The sequence below is a fragment of the Megalobrama amblycephala genome, linkage group LG10 (genome assembly GCF_018812025.1).
Source record: "Megalobrama amblycephala isolate DHTTF-2021 linkage group LG10, ASM1881202v1, whole genome shotgun sequence".
Classification (NCBI taxonomy): domain Eukaryota; kingdom Metazoa; phylum Chordata; class Actinopteri; order Cypriniformes; family Xenocyprididae; genus Megalobrama; species Megalobrama amblycephala.
The window spans coordinates 33588046-33601316 of NC_063053.1; the positions used below are offsets into that span (position 1 = coordinate 33588046).

Consider the following 13271-nt stretch of genomic DNA (forward strand, 5'->3'; position numbering starts at 1 on the left):
GCACCAAAAATATTCTCGTCGCTTTATAATATTAATATTGAACCACTGTACTCACATGAACCGATTTAAATATGTTTTTAGTACATTAATGGATCTTGAGAGAGGAAATGTCATTGCTGGCTATGGAGGCCTCACTGAGCCATCAGGTTTCATCAAAAATATCTTAATATGTGTTCTGAAGATTAACGAAAGTCTTAGGGGTGAGGAACGCCATGAGTAATAAATGACAGAATTTTCATTTTTGGGTGAACTAACCCTTTAAGTGTTCAGAAGAGAGGATTTTGGTGACATCAGCCAAACAGGATTTGATGAAAGACCTCAGAGACCTTCTCTCATCAAATTAAGACAAGGATTGTGTAATAAGAAAATAATTGTTTTTTGATTTCAATTTGACTGCGGGTGCTACATACGCAACATAATTAAATACATAAATGAAAAAGAAGCAAAACACAATATAGCTCATTTATTTGGGTGTTCCAGTTGTCAGTAGACATGTTTCCTCACTGAGATTCACACAAACAAAGTGAACATTCATCACAGTTGAACTGAAACTTCTTACAGACAATCTTATATATATATTGTATCTTTATCTTTGCAATAAGAGAGTGACAGATCTTACACTAATGAAAACAGAACGTAATGCTTTGAGCTGCAGTTAAGACTGAGGGACTCTAAAAATGTCACACCATTCTTGTACATTCATAAGAAAGAGCCTGTGCTGGAAGCAGTAGGAGAGCGGCTGGAGGGTCGAGGGTCGGATTTCTGCATGCATCGCTTGGGTCGTCCTACAGCGGACGCTCTGAGAAGGCTGTGTAGCTCTTCACTCGTGCAAAAAACAGAGGCGTGTACATTTTGTCTACATCGAATGCAGTGACGACTGTCTCTCCAGTTGATCTAAGAGAGGAAAGGAAAAGGAGTTTAGAAAAAATGTACACAATTCACACAAATGCTCACTGCCTACTGACTGTTCTGGATCAAGTTTAGCACTCTTTCAAGCAGTGATGTCACTTAAACTCAACAGCACCAAGACACGATTAGTACGGGCCCAAAGACTACAGGAGGTCCCAGGACCCCAGTTTGAAACCCCCGCACTAATGCATCATCACTGGTTGCGTGAACAGAACAGGTGCAGCTCCACTGGGCCTCATCAGATACCTGTAGGTGATGTGGCAGGAATGGTGGATCCACACCAGCTTGCTGAAGCTCTGCCGCCCCCTAGGGGACAACTGCAGTCCTACATGGAAGGAGCGCTCGGCTTCAGGGACGGTGTTCCGCCTGCAGAACCGGCTCCTCTGGTACTCTGACACCTTCTGCTGAAAGACGACAATCAATCGGTTTATTGCTAGTAAAACGGCAAACAAACAGAACAGCGCTGTTAAATGACAAACCAACCTCTTCTTTTCTCTTGGAGACGACGACATAAATTTTGGTTTTATTGTCTGTGTCCTGGGACAGCCGATAATGGCCAAACATGATGGAATCCATCCTGTGGAAATTGAAGCTTTTTAATGATTTAACCGTCAGGTCACATGAACAAGAATGTGTTATCAGCGAGTCAAGTTCAGAGGTGTTATTTAGGCCCATGACACACACCTGGAGTTCCTGTTGCGCAGCTTTGGGACAATGACCAAAGGGTCCTCAGGGGTGGTCAACATCATGGCCTGACCATCAGGGAAGAAGCGCAGGTACCTAAAAGATCAGGTCTTGTCAAAGCCTCATAACACTGAACAAAACCTATTCTGTTCAGGGACATTCAAGAGATACTCCACTCAGAAATGAAAATTCAGTCATCATTTGCACCCCCTCATGTCCTTCCAAACATGCATGACATTCTTTCTACTGTGGAACATGAAAGAAGATATTTTGAGAAATGCCTCAATAGTTTTTTTTTTTTTTTTTTTTAATCCATACAATGGGATCAATGGGCTCAAATACTGTTTGGTTTCCAAAATTTGTGCATCACAAGATGAAATGCTTAATTGTTAGCATAAAAGGTCTCTAACGTCGTGTTTTGTGCCGCCGCTTTGCCAAAGCATCTGGTTTAGGGTGCTTATTAAATGCAAGGTTGTGATTTAATTAAAGGTGAACAAAGCATCTTTTGCAAGATCTAATATAAGTCTCTGGTGTCCCGGGACCAAAGTCCACCACTCGTAGTCTCACAAAATCCTGTTGGAAGCACTGGAAATGCATACAGGTTTGGAACCACATGAGGGAGAGTAAATGTCATTTTTGAGTGGCGCATCCCTTTAAAGCCCAGATCTCACCTGTAGAACTCCACCTGGTGCCAAGCCCTGTAGAAGCCATCAAGAGACTCCTCCCCCTGACGGCTGTATGATGTTTTACTGATGTAAACGCCTGGACAAACCACAGACGTTTATTTAACACTGTATATGCTGCACATATTTAAGAAGACATTCATAAACGCACACGTTTACCATCAAAGCGCACACGTGGCCTCTCCAAAAACATCTCTCTCCAGGATGAAAATGGCAGCATTTTGGTGCAGCTCCGCCCCCAGACTCTCAAACAGGCAGACCGCCAAATCTCAGGGTCCCTGCAGCGAAACACCCACAATTAAATGGCAAACAAATTGTTTTTTGAGCACAACCTGCTATGATGCAGGGGGAGGCTGGTTCACTTAGATGTTTGGTGAGTCTGTGAGCCCACCTTGCACAGATGTAGAAACCCCTGCAAACCAGGGAGAGCTGCTCTAAGGCTCGGAGGTCCAGGTCACATGACACCACCCAGCGGAAGATATACATGAGCACCTCAAGGGGCAGAGCTGTGGATATGAAAAAGGAACTGTCAGGGCAAGAAGAAAACTCTGGAAATCCAAGCAGACCAGCTCCAGTGTGAGAGTTACCTGAGATGTGCACCTGTGATGTGTCTGTCTCAGGCTCACACAGCTTCATGGTGTCGTCCTCCAGCATCAGATGCTGTTGGAAGTACGTCAGTAGATCGTCTATCTCCTGATCCTTCTCATTGTCCTCCAAGCTATAATGTATGAATAAGTACTTAAGTGCAACATGCATGCATTACAGTAATGAGAAAATGTGCTTGAAAATTGCCATGAAAATAAGTCTCCATTTTCACGAAATCGTAATTTTCTCACAATTCAAACATTACCATGGCTTGCGAGCAAGCTTTACTATAAGGTTTACACAAAAGCGATATCTATCAAAAAATATATTAAAATTATTGAATATTTTACAGCAAAGCATGAGTATAAAATGTATATTAACCATAAATTTGATAGTATTTATTAATTACTAATTTTTTGGTAACACTTTACAATAAAGTCCCATTATTTATTGTTGGTTAATGCACTAACATTCATGAATAATGGACAATATATTTGATTCAGTATTTGTATACAACTAAAATACAACTGTTCAGTGTTAGTTCATGTTTGCTCAGATCCATTAACATCAACATATACTTCTTTTGGATATATAATGTATTAGTAAATGTAGAAATTAACATTAACTAAGATTAATAAATGCTTTAGAAGTATTGTTCATTGTTAATTAATGTTTTTTAATTAACCTTATTTTCATATAATGTTAACCTTTTTTTCAATTTTTTTAAATTATTTTCCATGAATTTTGCAAGGCTGGAAAACACTGTTTACAATTGTCCTACTATGCATCAAAGTTTTCCACGATAAGCACATGTGATCCGAGCACTTACTAGCTCCCACCCCGTTCCGGATCAGGAGTTCTGCTGTAGTTGATCCTAAACTCAATGTCTGGGACCAGCTGCATCGCACTCTTATAGTACTTGATGGCTGCAAATAATGAAAAGTGGAAAATTCTACCTGCAGCCCCAGCATTCACTTCATCAAGTAATCAATTTATAAAAGTAACTGGCTAATCTAAATAAATAAATGAACGAAAACCTTCATAAACAGCTCCATTCTGTTCTTCCTCGACTGCCTTCAGGAACAGCTCCCGGGCCTAAGACAGCACACATTCACAATCACTGACAATACATGGTCAAGTGAAGCTCGCTTCACACATTATCAATGCTGCACTCTATAAGTGATTTATTTTCAAAGTATGTGTGCAATAACACACAGTATGAATATTCATGAATTCACACCTTTTCCTCTTTAGCTATCTCCTGTTTCCTCCTCAGTTCAGCAGTTTTTAGGAGACTTCTCTTTCCACCTGAGCTGGGCTGAAGCTCAGACATCCACTTGGCCCGAAAAGCACTGAGCTCCATCTGAAACATCAAACATCAGCTACAGATCCACGTCTAACAGGCACTGATAGATTATGTTCATAGAAAATTCTGGATTTCCACGCCTTCTGACCAATGTGCTTCCATGGCTTTTCCAGTCATTCATGAATAACAGGATTTTTGAAGTCAACAATAAAAAGCCTTCCAAAACCCATTTTACTTCCGTAATCAGGCAGATTTTAATGGAAGCCTGTGTCTGCTACAGAAATAAAAAAGGTCATTATGACTTTTTATCTCACAATTGCAAGTTATAAACTCGCAATTGTGGGAAAGTCTGAATTGCAAGATATAAAGTCATGATTGTGAGGAAAAATTCTAAATCGCGAGATATAAACTTGCAATTGCGAGAAAAAAGTCTGAATTGAGATATAAAGTAAATTGTGAGGAAAAATTATGAATTGCGAGATATAAACAATTGCGAGAAAAAAGTCTGAATTGCGAGATATAAACAATTGCGAGAAAAAAAATCTGAATTGTGAGAAAGTTTGAATTACGAGATATAAACTCGCAATTACTAGAAAAAGTCTGAATTATGAGATATAATCTCACAATTGTGAGAAAAAGTCTGAATTATGAGTTATAAACTTGCAATTGAATTATGAGATATAATCTCACAATTGCGAAAAAAAAAAGTCTGAATTGTGAGATATAAAGTCATAATTGTGAGGAAAAATTCTGAATTGCGAGATATAAACAATTGCGAAAATAGTCTGAATTAAGAGATATAAACATGAGAAAAAAATCTGAATTGCGAGATATAAACTCACAATTACAAGAAAAAAGTCTGAATTGCAAGACATAAACTTGCAATTGCGAGAAAAAAGTCTGATTTGAGATATGAAGTCATAATTGTGAGGAAAAATAATGAATTGCGAGATATAAACAATTGCGAGAAAAAAGTCTGAATTGCGAGATATAAACAATTGCGAGAAAAATCATAATTGTGAGATAAAGTCTGAATTATGAGATATAAACTTGCAATAATGAGAAATGGTCTGAATTATGATATAAATTCGCAATTGCGAGAAAGTCTGAATTATGAGATATAAACTCACAATTTGCGAGAAAAAGACTGAATTACGAGTTATAAACTCGCAATTGCGAGAAAGTCTGAATTATGAGATATAAATTCACAATTATGAGAAAAAGTCTGAATTATGATATAAACCCGCAATTATGAGAAAAAGAATTATGAGATATAAACTCACAATTATGAGAAAAAGTCTGAATTATGAGATATAAACTCGCAATTATGAGAAAAAGTCTGAATTATGAGATATAAACCCGCAATTACGAGAGAAAGTCTGAATTATGAGATATAAACCCGCAATTACGAGAGAAAGTCTGAATTATGAGATATAAACTCACAATTGCGAGAAAAAGTCTGAATTCTGAGATATAAACCCGCAATTACGAGAGAAAGTCTGAATTATGAGATATAAACCCACAATTATGAGAAAAAGTCTGAATTCTGAGATATAAACTCACAATTGTGAGAAAAAGTCTGAATTATGATATAAACTCGCAATGCGAGAAAGTCTGAATTATAAGATATAAACCCGCAATTATGAGAAAAAGACTGAATTACGAGATATAAACCCGCAATTACGAGAAAGTCTGAATTATGAGATATAAACTCTCAATTATGAGAAAAAGTCTGAATTATGAGATATAAACTCGCAATTACGAGAAAGTCTGAATTATGAGATATAAACCCGCAATTATGAGAAAAAGTCTGAATTATGAGATATAAACTCGCAATTACGAGAGAAAGTCTGAATTATGATATATAAACTCGCAATTGCGAGAAAGTCTGAATTATGAGATACAAACTTGCAATTATGAGAAAAAGTCTGAATTATGATATAAACTTGCAATTGCGAGAAAAAGTCTGAATTATGAGAAATAAACTCGCGATTGCGAGAAAAAGTCTGAATTATGATATATAAACTCGCAATTATGAGAAAAAGTCTGAATTGCAAGGTATAACAATTGCGAGTTCCTATTCCAGAACTGTGAGTTTATATCAGAATTTCAATATATATTTTTTTAATTTTTCAGAATTTCAATATAATTCAGAATTTCAAGTTATAAACTTGGAATTATTGGAAAAAAGTCTGAATAGCTATATGTTAACTCACAATTGTGAGAAAAAGTCTGAATTGCGAGTTATAAACAACTGCGAATTCCTATCTCAGAATTATGAATTTATACCAGGCCGAATTCAGAATTGCAAGTTATAAATTATGAGTTTATATCTCATAAGATAACAGAATGGAGGGATTCAATAGTAAGAGCACATGGTGACATTAGCCATAAAGAAGTAATTTCCCAGGTGGAGCAAATTAAATTTTCATGAAAGATTACAAAAGGTTTTTTTTTTTTTTCTTTTTCCTATGAAATAACATATACTAATGATTTATGCACAACAACACCAGGAAGGCAATTTCAGAAAGTAATTAAGGCCAAATTTGATTTCATGCTCAAAATAATTGCAGATTTTCATTGTTAAATCAGGTATAAATCCTTGAAATTCATGCACTTAAAAGATTCACTGATAAATTCACAGGTATAAATGATTATACTTTATTCAATGATGAGACATTACACAACTATTGTCATGAGATTTGCAGCATTTTTCCAAGTGAAGCAGAATATTTAACAAGACAAAAGTAGAGTGGGACTTGATTTATTCAATGAGAGTCGACTGGATGTGTTCCAGTCCAGAATGGAGAGAGGGGGGAGGGATTAAAAAGTAAATGGGATTTGTGATGTCATCCGAAAGGGCAAACATTTCAGAGGTGGAGTAAATGTTTCGTTAATTATTATCTTTGGAATAACATGCACTGCCTTATTGTGCACAATAAAACCAGGAAAGTGTTTCAAGAAAGCAAACAGGATCAATTTTGGTCACATGCTGACTCATATTTCCAGGTTTTCAATAACCATGATGTAGGAATGAGTTCAATTCTAAGTATTTGAAGAACGCACTTTATTACATAAAGACATCTGCAACTTTATTTCATATGTATTCTTAAATATGATAATAATAAAGAGGAGACCAGGTTCACTAACTTGAATATTAGAATCCTCTGTATTTTCATCTTCCCCTTCTTCAACAGTGCCATCAGTATTTTGGTTGCTTTCAGCCTAGAAATAACACACATTCAGTCACTTAACCTGATATGTTAAGTAGGTTAAAGTGCAAACAATATAAAAAAAAGGCGTGACGCAGATCAGAAAAAACATAACCACGTGGTGTTAAAAATGACTGACCAATAGCAAGAAAGCTTGACATGCATTAATCTCAAGGACCCACCTGAAATATTATTGCACTAAATATTTAAAACACAAATAATCGACTATCAAATTAAATTATTATTCGGTGCATCTAAATACAAGTCCAGCTTCGTGATTTGCTAAACTTTGTGAACATGCATGCATAAAATTTGTAAATTTTTAAATTATGGACATAATGCATGATTGCTATTACATGCTAAGCGTTTAAATAATGATTTAAAACTGATATCCAGTAAAACAACTCAAATGTGTGTGACAAGACTATACTACGTCATGGCTGCTAACATGCTAATATTAGTTCCTGATTAGCAGCCCCGCTAATCTTAGAAACAGCTTTTACTAACCATAACAGCTTATTTTGCGAGCTCTTTTAATGTCGCGTTTAGAGACGTGCTTTCAACGAATGTTTTACAGATCACGATCAGAAAAGCGGACGACAGAACGGGCAAATACGCGAGCTCGCCACACGGCAGCCATCACGACGAGTGACTGACAGCAGCGCTCGCGGAGACTCTTGAGCTGCTGTTGTTGGCACAACAACTTCCGGTCTGCGGTTTAAAAATAAAAGTCTAAAAATAAAAGTCTGCCCGTCTGACATAACAAGCTCGCATTTGAAGCCTGCATACGTCATCAAGGATGTCTTATTTAAGAAAAGTAAACGAAATATAATTGACTGATATTTCTCGTGAGGTGTAAAATACTGTAATTTCTTATTTCGTTCTTATTTTATATATATATATATATATATATATATATATATATATATATATATATATATATATATATATATATATATATATCCCTGTATGGTATGCATTATGTTCTAACCATATTTTATGCAAATCTTTTGTTTTTTTTTTGTTTTTTTTTTGCCATATTGCAACTCTGTACCACAATGGAAAATGGTCAAAAAAGTAGTTTTTCTATCAAATTATGATTTTCTTTTCTATTTAAATTCACATTTCTTTTAGAAATTTATAGATTGATATACTTGGAACTCATGCAAACCAAAAATAAGTAGATCCCTATTATTTAATCCCTATCATTCCCTATCATTTGGTTAACTCATCCTCACTGTCATCACATGGAAGAGCTAACTCTGCTGGACATTCAAATGTCATGTGACTTAAAAACAGCATATCATTGGCAACCTTCATACTTACCCTTTTAATTCCCATAGTGCAATATATTGTATTCTTTTCTGAATAACAAGGAAATTAGTAGAAATGAATTGTTGCCATATGGCAACTCTGTACCATAGAGGGATAAATAAATAAATAAATATATATATATATATATATATATATATATATATATATATATATATATATATATATATATATATATATATATATAATTTGATGGCTATATTTCATAAATGAGACTGCCTCGATGATGTATGCGGCCTTCAAATGTGACCTACAGAGGATGCAGCCTTATTCCAATAAAAAAAAAAAAATAATAATAATAATAATAATTTTACTTTTATTGTACAACTTTTTATTATTTTGGGGAAATTTCATATACACAAGAAGAAATGGTCAGGGTCTAAGCCAAATTGTATTCATTTTCTTCAGGAGACTAAAGACTACTGCACCAGTTTGGAGAACATTATAAATAAAAAAAGCAAAGAAGACTTGTCGTATTTTTAAGGAATATTCAGTTTTTTGATTAATGAATCAATGGTTTGTACGCTCTGGCAAGTTTTTTATTTTGTATTAATATGTAAATTTCTGTATAATATTGTAGGTTTCTCTGGTTAATAAAAAAAAAATTAAATAAAAAATTGTACTATTCTCAAATTATTTTTCATGTGCACAGAAAAAGACAAAAATCATTAAAAGCCATTCTTTAAGTTTTACTGTCAAATTTATTTGTGTTTTCATGAATCCTCTAGACATCTTTGGAAATAACAGGATAACTCTATCCTCGATCTGTTAATGTTTTGTTTATTGAATGATAAGTTCACTTTTAAATAAAATTTTCCTGATAATTTACTCACCCCCATGTAATCCAAGATGTTCATGTCCTTCTTTCTTCAGTCGAAAAGAAATTAAAGTTTTTGATGAAAACATTCCAGGATTTTTCTCCATATAGTGGACTTCACTGGGCACCAAACGGTTGAAGGTCAAAATTACAGTTTCAGTGCAGCTTCAAAGTGTTCTACATGATCCCAGACGAGGAATAAGGGTCTCTAGAGAAACCATCACTCATTTTCTATTTTTTTTTTTTATTTTATACATTTTAACAATAAATGCTCATCTTGAACTAGCTCTCTTCTTCTTCTCTATTAGAATTCCAGCAGTGTAGACGCTGCTAAGCATATTACTGCCCTCCACAGGTCAAAGTTTGAACTAATTGCTATATACTTGCACTAGCATATTGTATATAACAATTTATTTCAAACTTTGACCTGAGGAGGGCAGTAATACACTTAGTAGTGTCTACACTGCTGGAATTCTAATAGAGAAGAAGAAGAGAGCTAGTTCAAGATGAGCATTTATGGTTAAAATGTATAAAATTTAAACAAAAATTTAGAAAATGAGTGATGGTTTCTGGAATCCTGGAATGTTTTCATTAAAAATCTTAATTTCTTTTTGACTGAAGAAAGAAAGACATGGACATCTTGGATGACATGGGGGTGAGTAAATTATCAGGAAAAGTTTATTTAAAAGTGGACTAATCCTTTAAAGTCGGTATGAAACGGAAGTTGCAAGTCTTTTCTTCCATGATGTATCCGAGTGAAACAGCTTCTGGAACAAGAAAAATGTAGGGTGGGACTTGATTTTGATCATCGGGAATTCCTTGGATGGTTGTAGTTTGCTATTGGTCGATCTCATGTGAGTGACAGGTTGCTCCGCCCCCGCGCCAGTAAACACGTCATCGGAGAAGAGATGAGAGGGAGGGGAAGTTATTTTGATCAAAGATTACAAGAGCAAATGAATTAAAAATAATAATAATAATAATGCGCACGGACATATCATATTCATATCATAAATAACAAAACAAGAATGGTCAATTTTGATTTCATGGTGACTTTAAATTTGCCAATTAAAGGGGAATATAAAAAAATAAAAAGGAAAATAATGGCTATGACATGACGTGACAATCATTAATCATTACGACTAGAACTTTAGCTCCATATAATAAATCAAAGATTACCTCATGAATAATATTAATATATTTGCTTGGTATTCTTCCAATAGCAAAGCTGCAAGTCGTCTATATTAATGAGATAGTAGTGACGCTGCGTTATTTCCCTCCACCGACGAAGGCGTGGCTTATGAATATTAATTACTAATCCTTCGCCATAGTGGCTTTCGAAGCTTAATTCTCGGACGGGAAGTAGCAGTGGACACAAGGGCTGCGCACCACCTCACAAATCAGATGCGTGCTCTAGAATGCAGTTTAAACCCTAGATGTCCGCTTTAATTTGGTCGAAACAATATTCTCTGTATTGCAGCGTTACTGAATACCAGCGGCTTCCCCGCAGAGTCTGATAACTGACGTACAGCGTGACGTATCACTGTTGTTAAAGTGAATCATCTCTACTGTAGGGATGCTGAGCTTTAGGCAGGAGGCCTGAAACCATCATTTTTATTCCACGTACCACCATATCATTTATCCTTCATCATCAGCAGCGCAATGGAGGAGATTCTCCGCAAGCTCCAGAAGGAGGCATCGGGCAGTAAACATAAAGCGATCCGGGACTCCTGCAGTGTCGCGTGCGGTAAGAAGATGCACCTGTTTGTGGAGCGTCTGTGAGGAATGAATGACACGCGAGTTTAGCATGTTAAAAATAATGTTTTAATGTTTGAGAACAGCAATATTAGTGTACAGTCAGAGCACAAGAGTGTCCGCCTCTCACGGATGTTTATTTACAGCAGCTGTATCCTAACGTAACAGCTGTTACAGGATGTGTCGACCTTTTCTGTCAAATTGCACATTAATTTTTTTGAACAGCATGAAGAATGGAATGAAAACATGCAAACTGAAATCAAATCAAATAGTTTTATTTCCAGTGGGCACTCATGCAATGAGCCTATGTGTGCATTTGAACCATGTGTATTTGATTATTATAATGTTCAATGGTTTGGCTTTAAACCTTTTTACTCTCAAAATGCATGCAGTCAAAAATGAAAAAAGTCCCATGGCCATGTTAATAGTGTGTTTTTGGACATGCACTGTGAGTATAGCCTACTTTGGAATAGCCTACCATGCAAATTCAGTCATGAATATGTTAATCATATGAAATTATAATTTTAACATTATTTGAGGCATGGCAAAGCCACAGTCTGTAAGGAAGCTCCTTTTAATGGTCAATTTAATCTTTTAATGATTGCTTTAATTTTTTTTTTTTTTGCTTTTTATCGTTTTTTGTACGTAAGCCCTTTGCTTTTAGTATGACCCAGAAATATAGACAATAACAGAAATATTATTATTATTATTAGTAGTAGTAGTAGTAGTAGTAGTAGTACTAGTAGTAGTCAAATATTTGGGGAAAATAAACAAAAAATTCATTGTATTAATAATATGATAAAACAATTCTCATTTATTGTAATATTTACATTTTTAAAGTGTGATAGATGTTATAGTTAATAGTTAAATAAACTCATTCTGTATGTAACTAATAGTACATACAGCTTCAGTTCCATACTATACAATAGTTTAAGATGATGTGGAGCTTCATGCACTTAATTGACCTTTATATCACAAACTGTCAGTCATGCTGTGCCAACAGACCAGGGGCTCAAAACTGATGCTGTGCAACTCTGGCTCATTTTCCAGGATCAATGAATAGCTCAGATGACAGAATAGCAAAGCCTGATCTGAAATAGTTTTTTTATTGTGAAGTTGTTAGGATTTCTGTGTCTTTTTGTTTCGCTTTGAATTAGGGGTGGGCGATATGACCAAAATATTATATCATGATACAGTAATTTTATTTCACTATAATGATCACAATATAGTTATTTTTGCTTTTTAAATAGGGTTTTTATATCATCCAAATGTTTGATACCAATGAAATTTCACACTTTTTGTCACCAATTTCAATATCACACAAAAACTAATACTGACAAATAAACAGTCAGTGATGAAATAAAAACAAAGAAACGAATTAGAAGAAATAGACCTACCTGAAAAACTTCAAGCACTAGAAATAAGAAATACTACTATAACCAGTAGGTGGCAGCAGAGGAGCACTTATTGGCTTATTAGCCATTTCCACTCCCTAGTATATGGAAAAGTAGGAAAAGTCATACAGTCTCATGAAAAACTAAAACTTCTGCAAATTGTGACTGAATTACAAGCAAGTAAAGTGTGCTCCTTTTATAATCACTGTAGTGGTCGGTCAGTTCAGTGTGGTACATTTGGTAAGAGTAGAATATTTATATTTTCCATATAAAAAATAGTTTCTGTTGTTAATAAAAGTTTTTAAATAATTTTAGATAAAATAACATTTATCTATCTGCTCCTTAATTCAAGCTCAGTGCTTTACTGTCAAATGTTCAATTAATAAACATGTAATATTATTAACTGCACTTATTAATGCAAAACTATAGTAGTATGATTAAATCAGTGAGGCCTGCATAGGGAGCAATGACATTTCCTCTCTCAAGATCCATAAAGGTACTAAAAACATATTTAAATCAGTTCATGTGAGTACAGTGGTTCAATATTAATATTATAAAGCGACGAGAATATTTTTGGTGCGCCAAAAAAAACAAAAT

The 13271-nt window shown here is 35.0% G+C and overlaps 2 protein-coding genes across 3 annotated transcripts in view; one reads left to right on the forward strand and one right to left on the reverse strand.

Annotated features, from left to right (window-relative positions):
• Window positions 1–448: 448 nt before the first annotated feature.
• Window positions 449–8059, reverse strand: fbxo9 (F-box protein 9). Of its 2 annotated transcripts, none has more exons than XM_048205844.1 (13): window positions 7887–8059; window positions 7318–7392; window positions 4102–4224; window positions 3899–3956; window positions 3691–3787; window positions 2864–2994; window positions 2668–2782; window positions 2436–2554; window positions 2265–2355; window positions 1594–1689; window positions 1393–1486; window positions 1156–1310; window positions 449–894 (listed from the first exon to the last, which is right to left on the reverse strand). In XM_048205844.1, the coding sequence occupies exons 1-13, from the start codon at window positions 7887–7889 to the stop codon at window positions 786–788; spliced, it is 1266 nt and encodes a 421-aa protein (XP_048061801.1). In that variant the 5' UTR covers window positions 7890–8059; the 3' UTR covers window positions 449–785. The 2 variants fall into 2 exon arrangements, with proteins under 2 accessions (XP_048061801.1, XP_048061800.1); XM_048205843.1 differs by having other exon boundaries at window positions 1156–1313; window positions 7887–8058.
• A 2788-nt stretch (window positions 8060–10847) lies between these two features.
• The window catches only part of arfgef3 (ARFGEF family member 3), a 66024-nt gene continuing 63600 nt past the window's right edge, over window positions 10848–13271 (forward strand). The window contains 1 exon segment of the mRNA XM_048205842.1: window positions 10848–11272. Within this exon segment, the coding sequence (XP_048061799.1) occupies window positions 11188–11272 (85 nt within the window). The 5' untranslated portion in view covers window positions 10848–11187.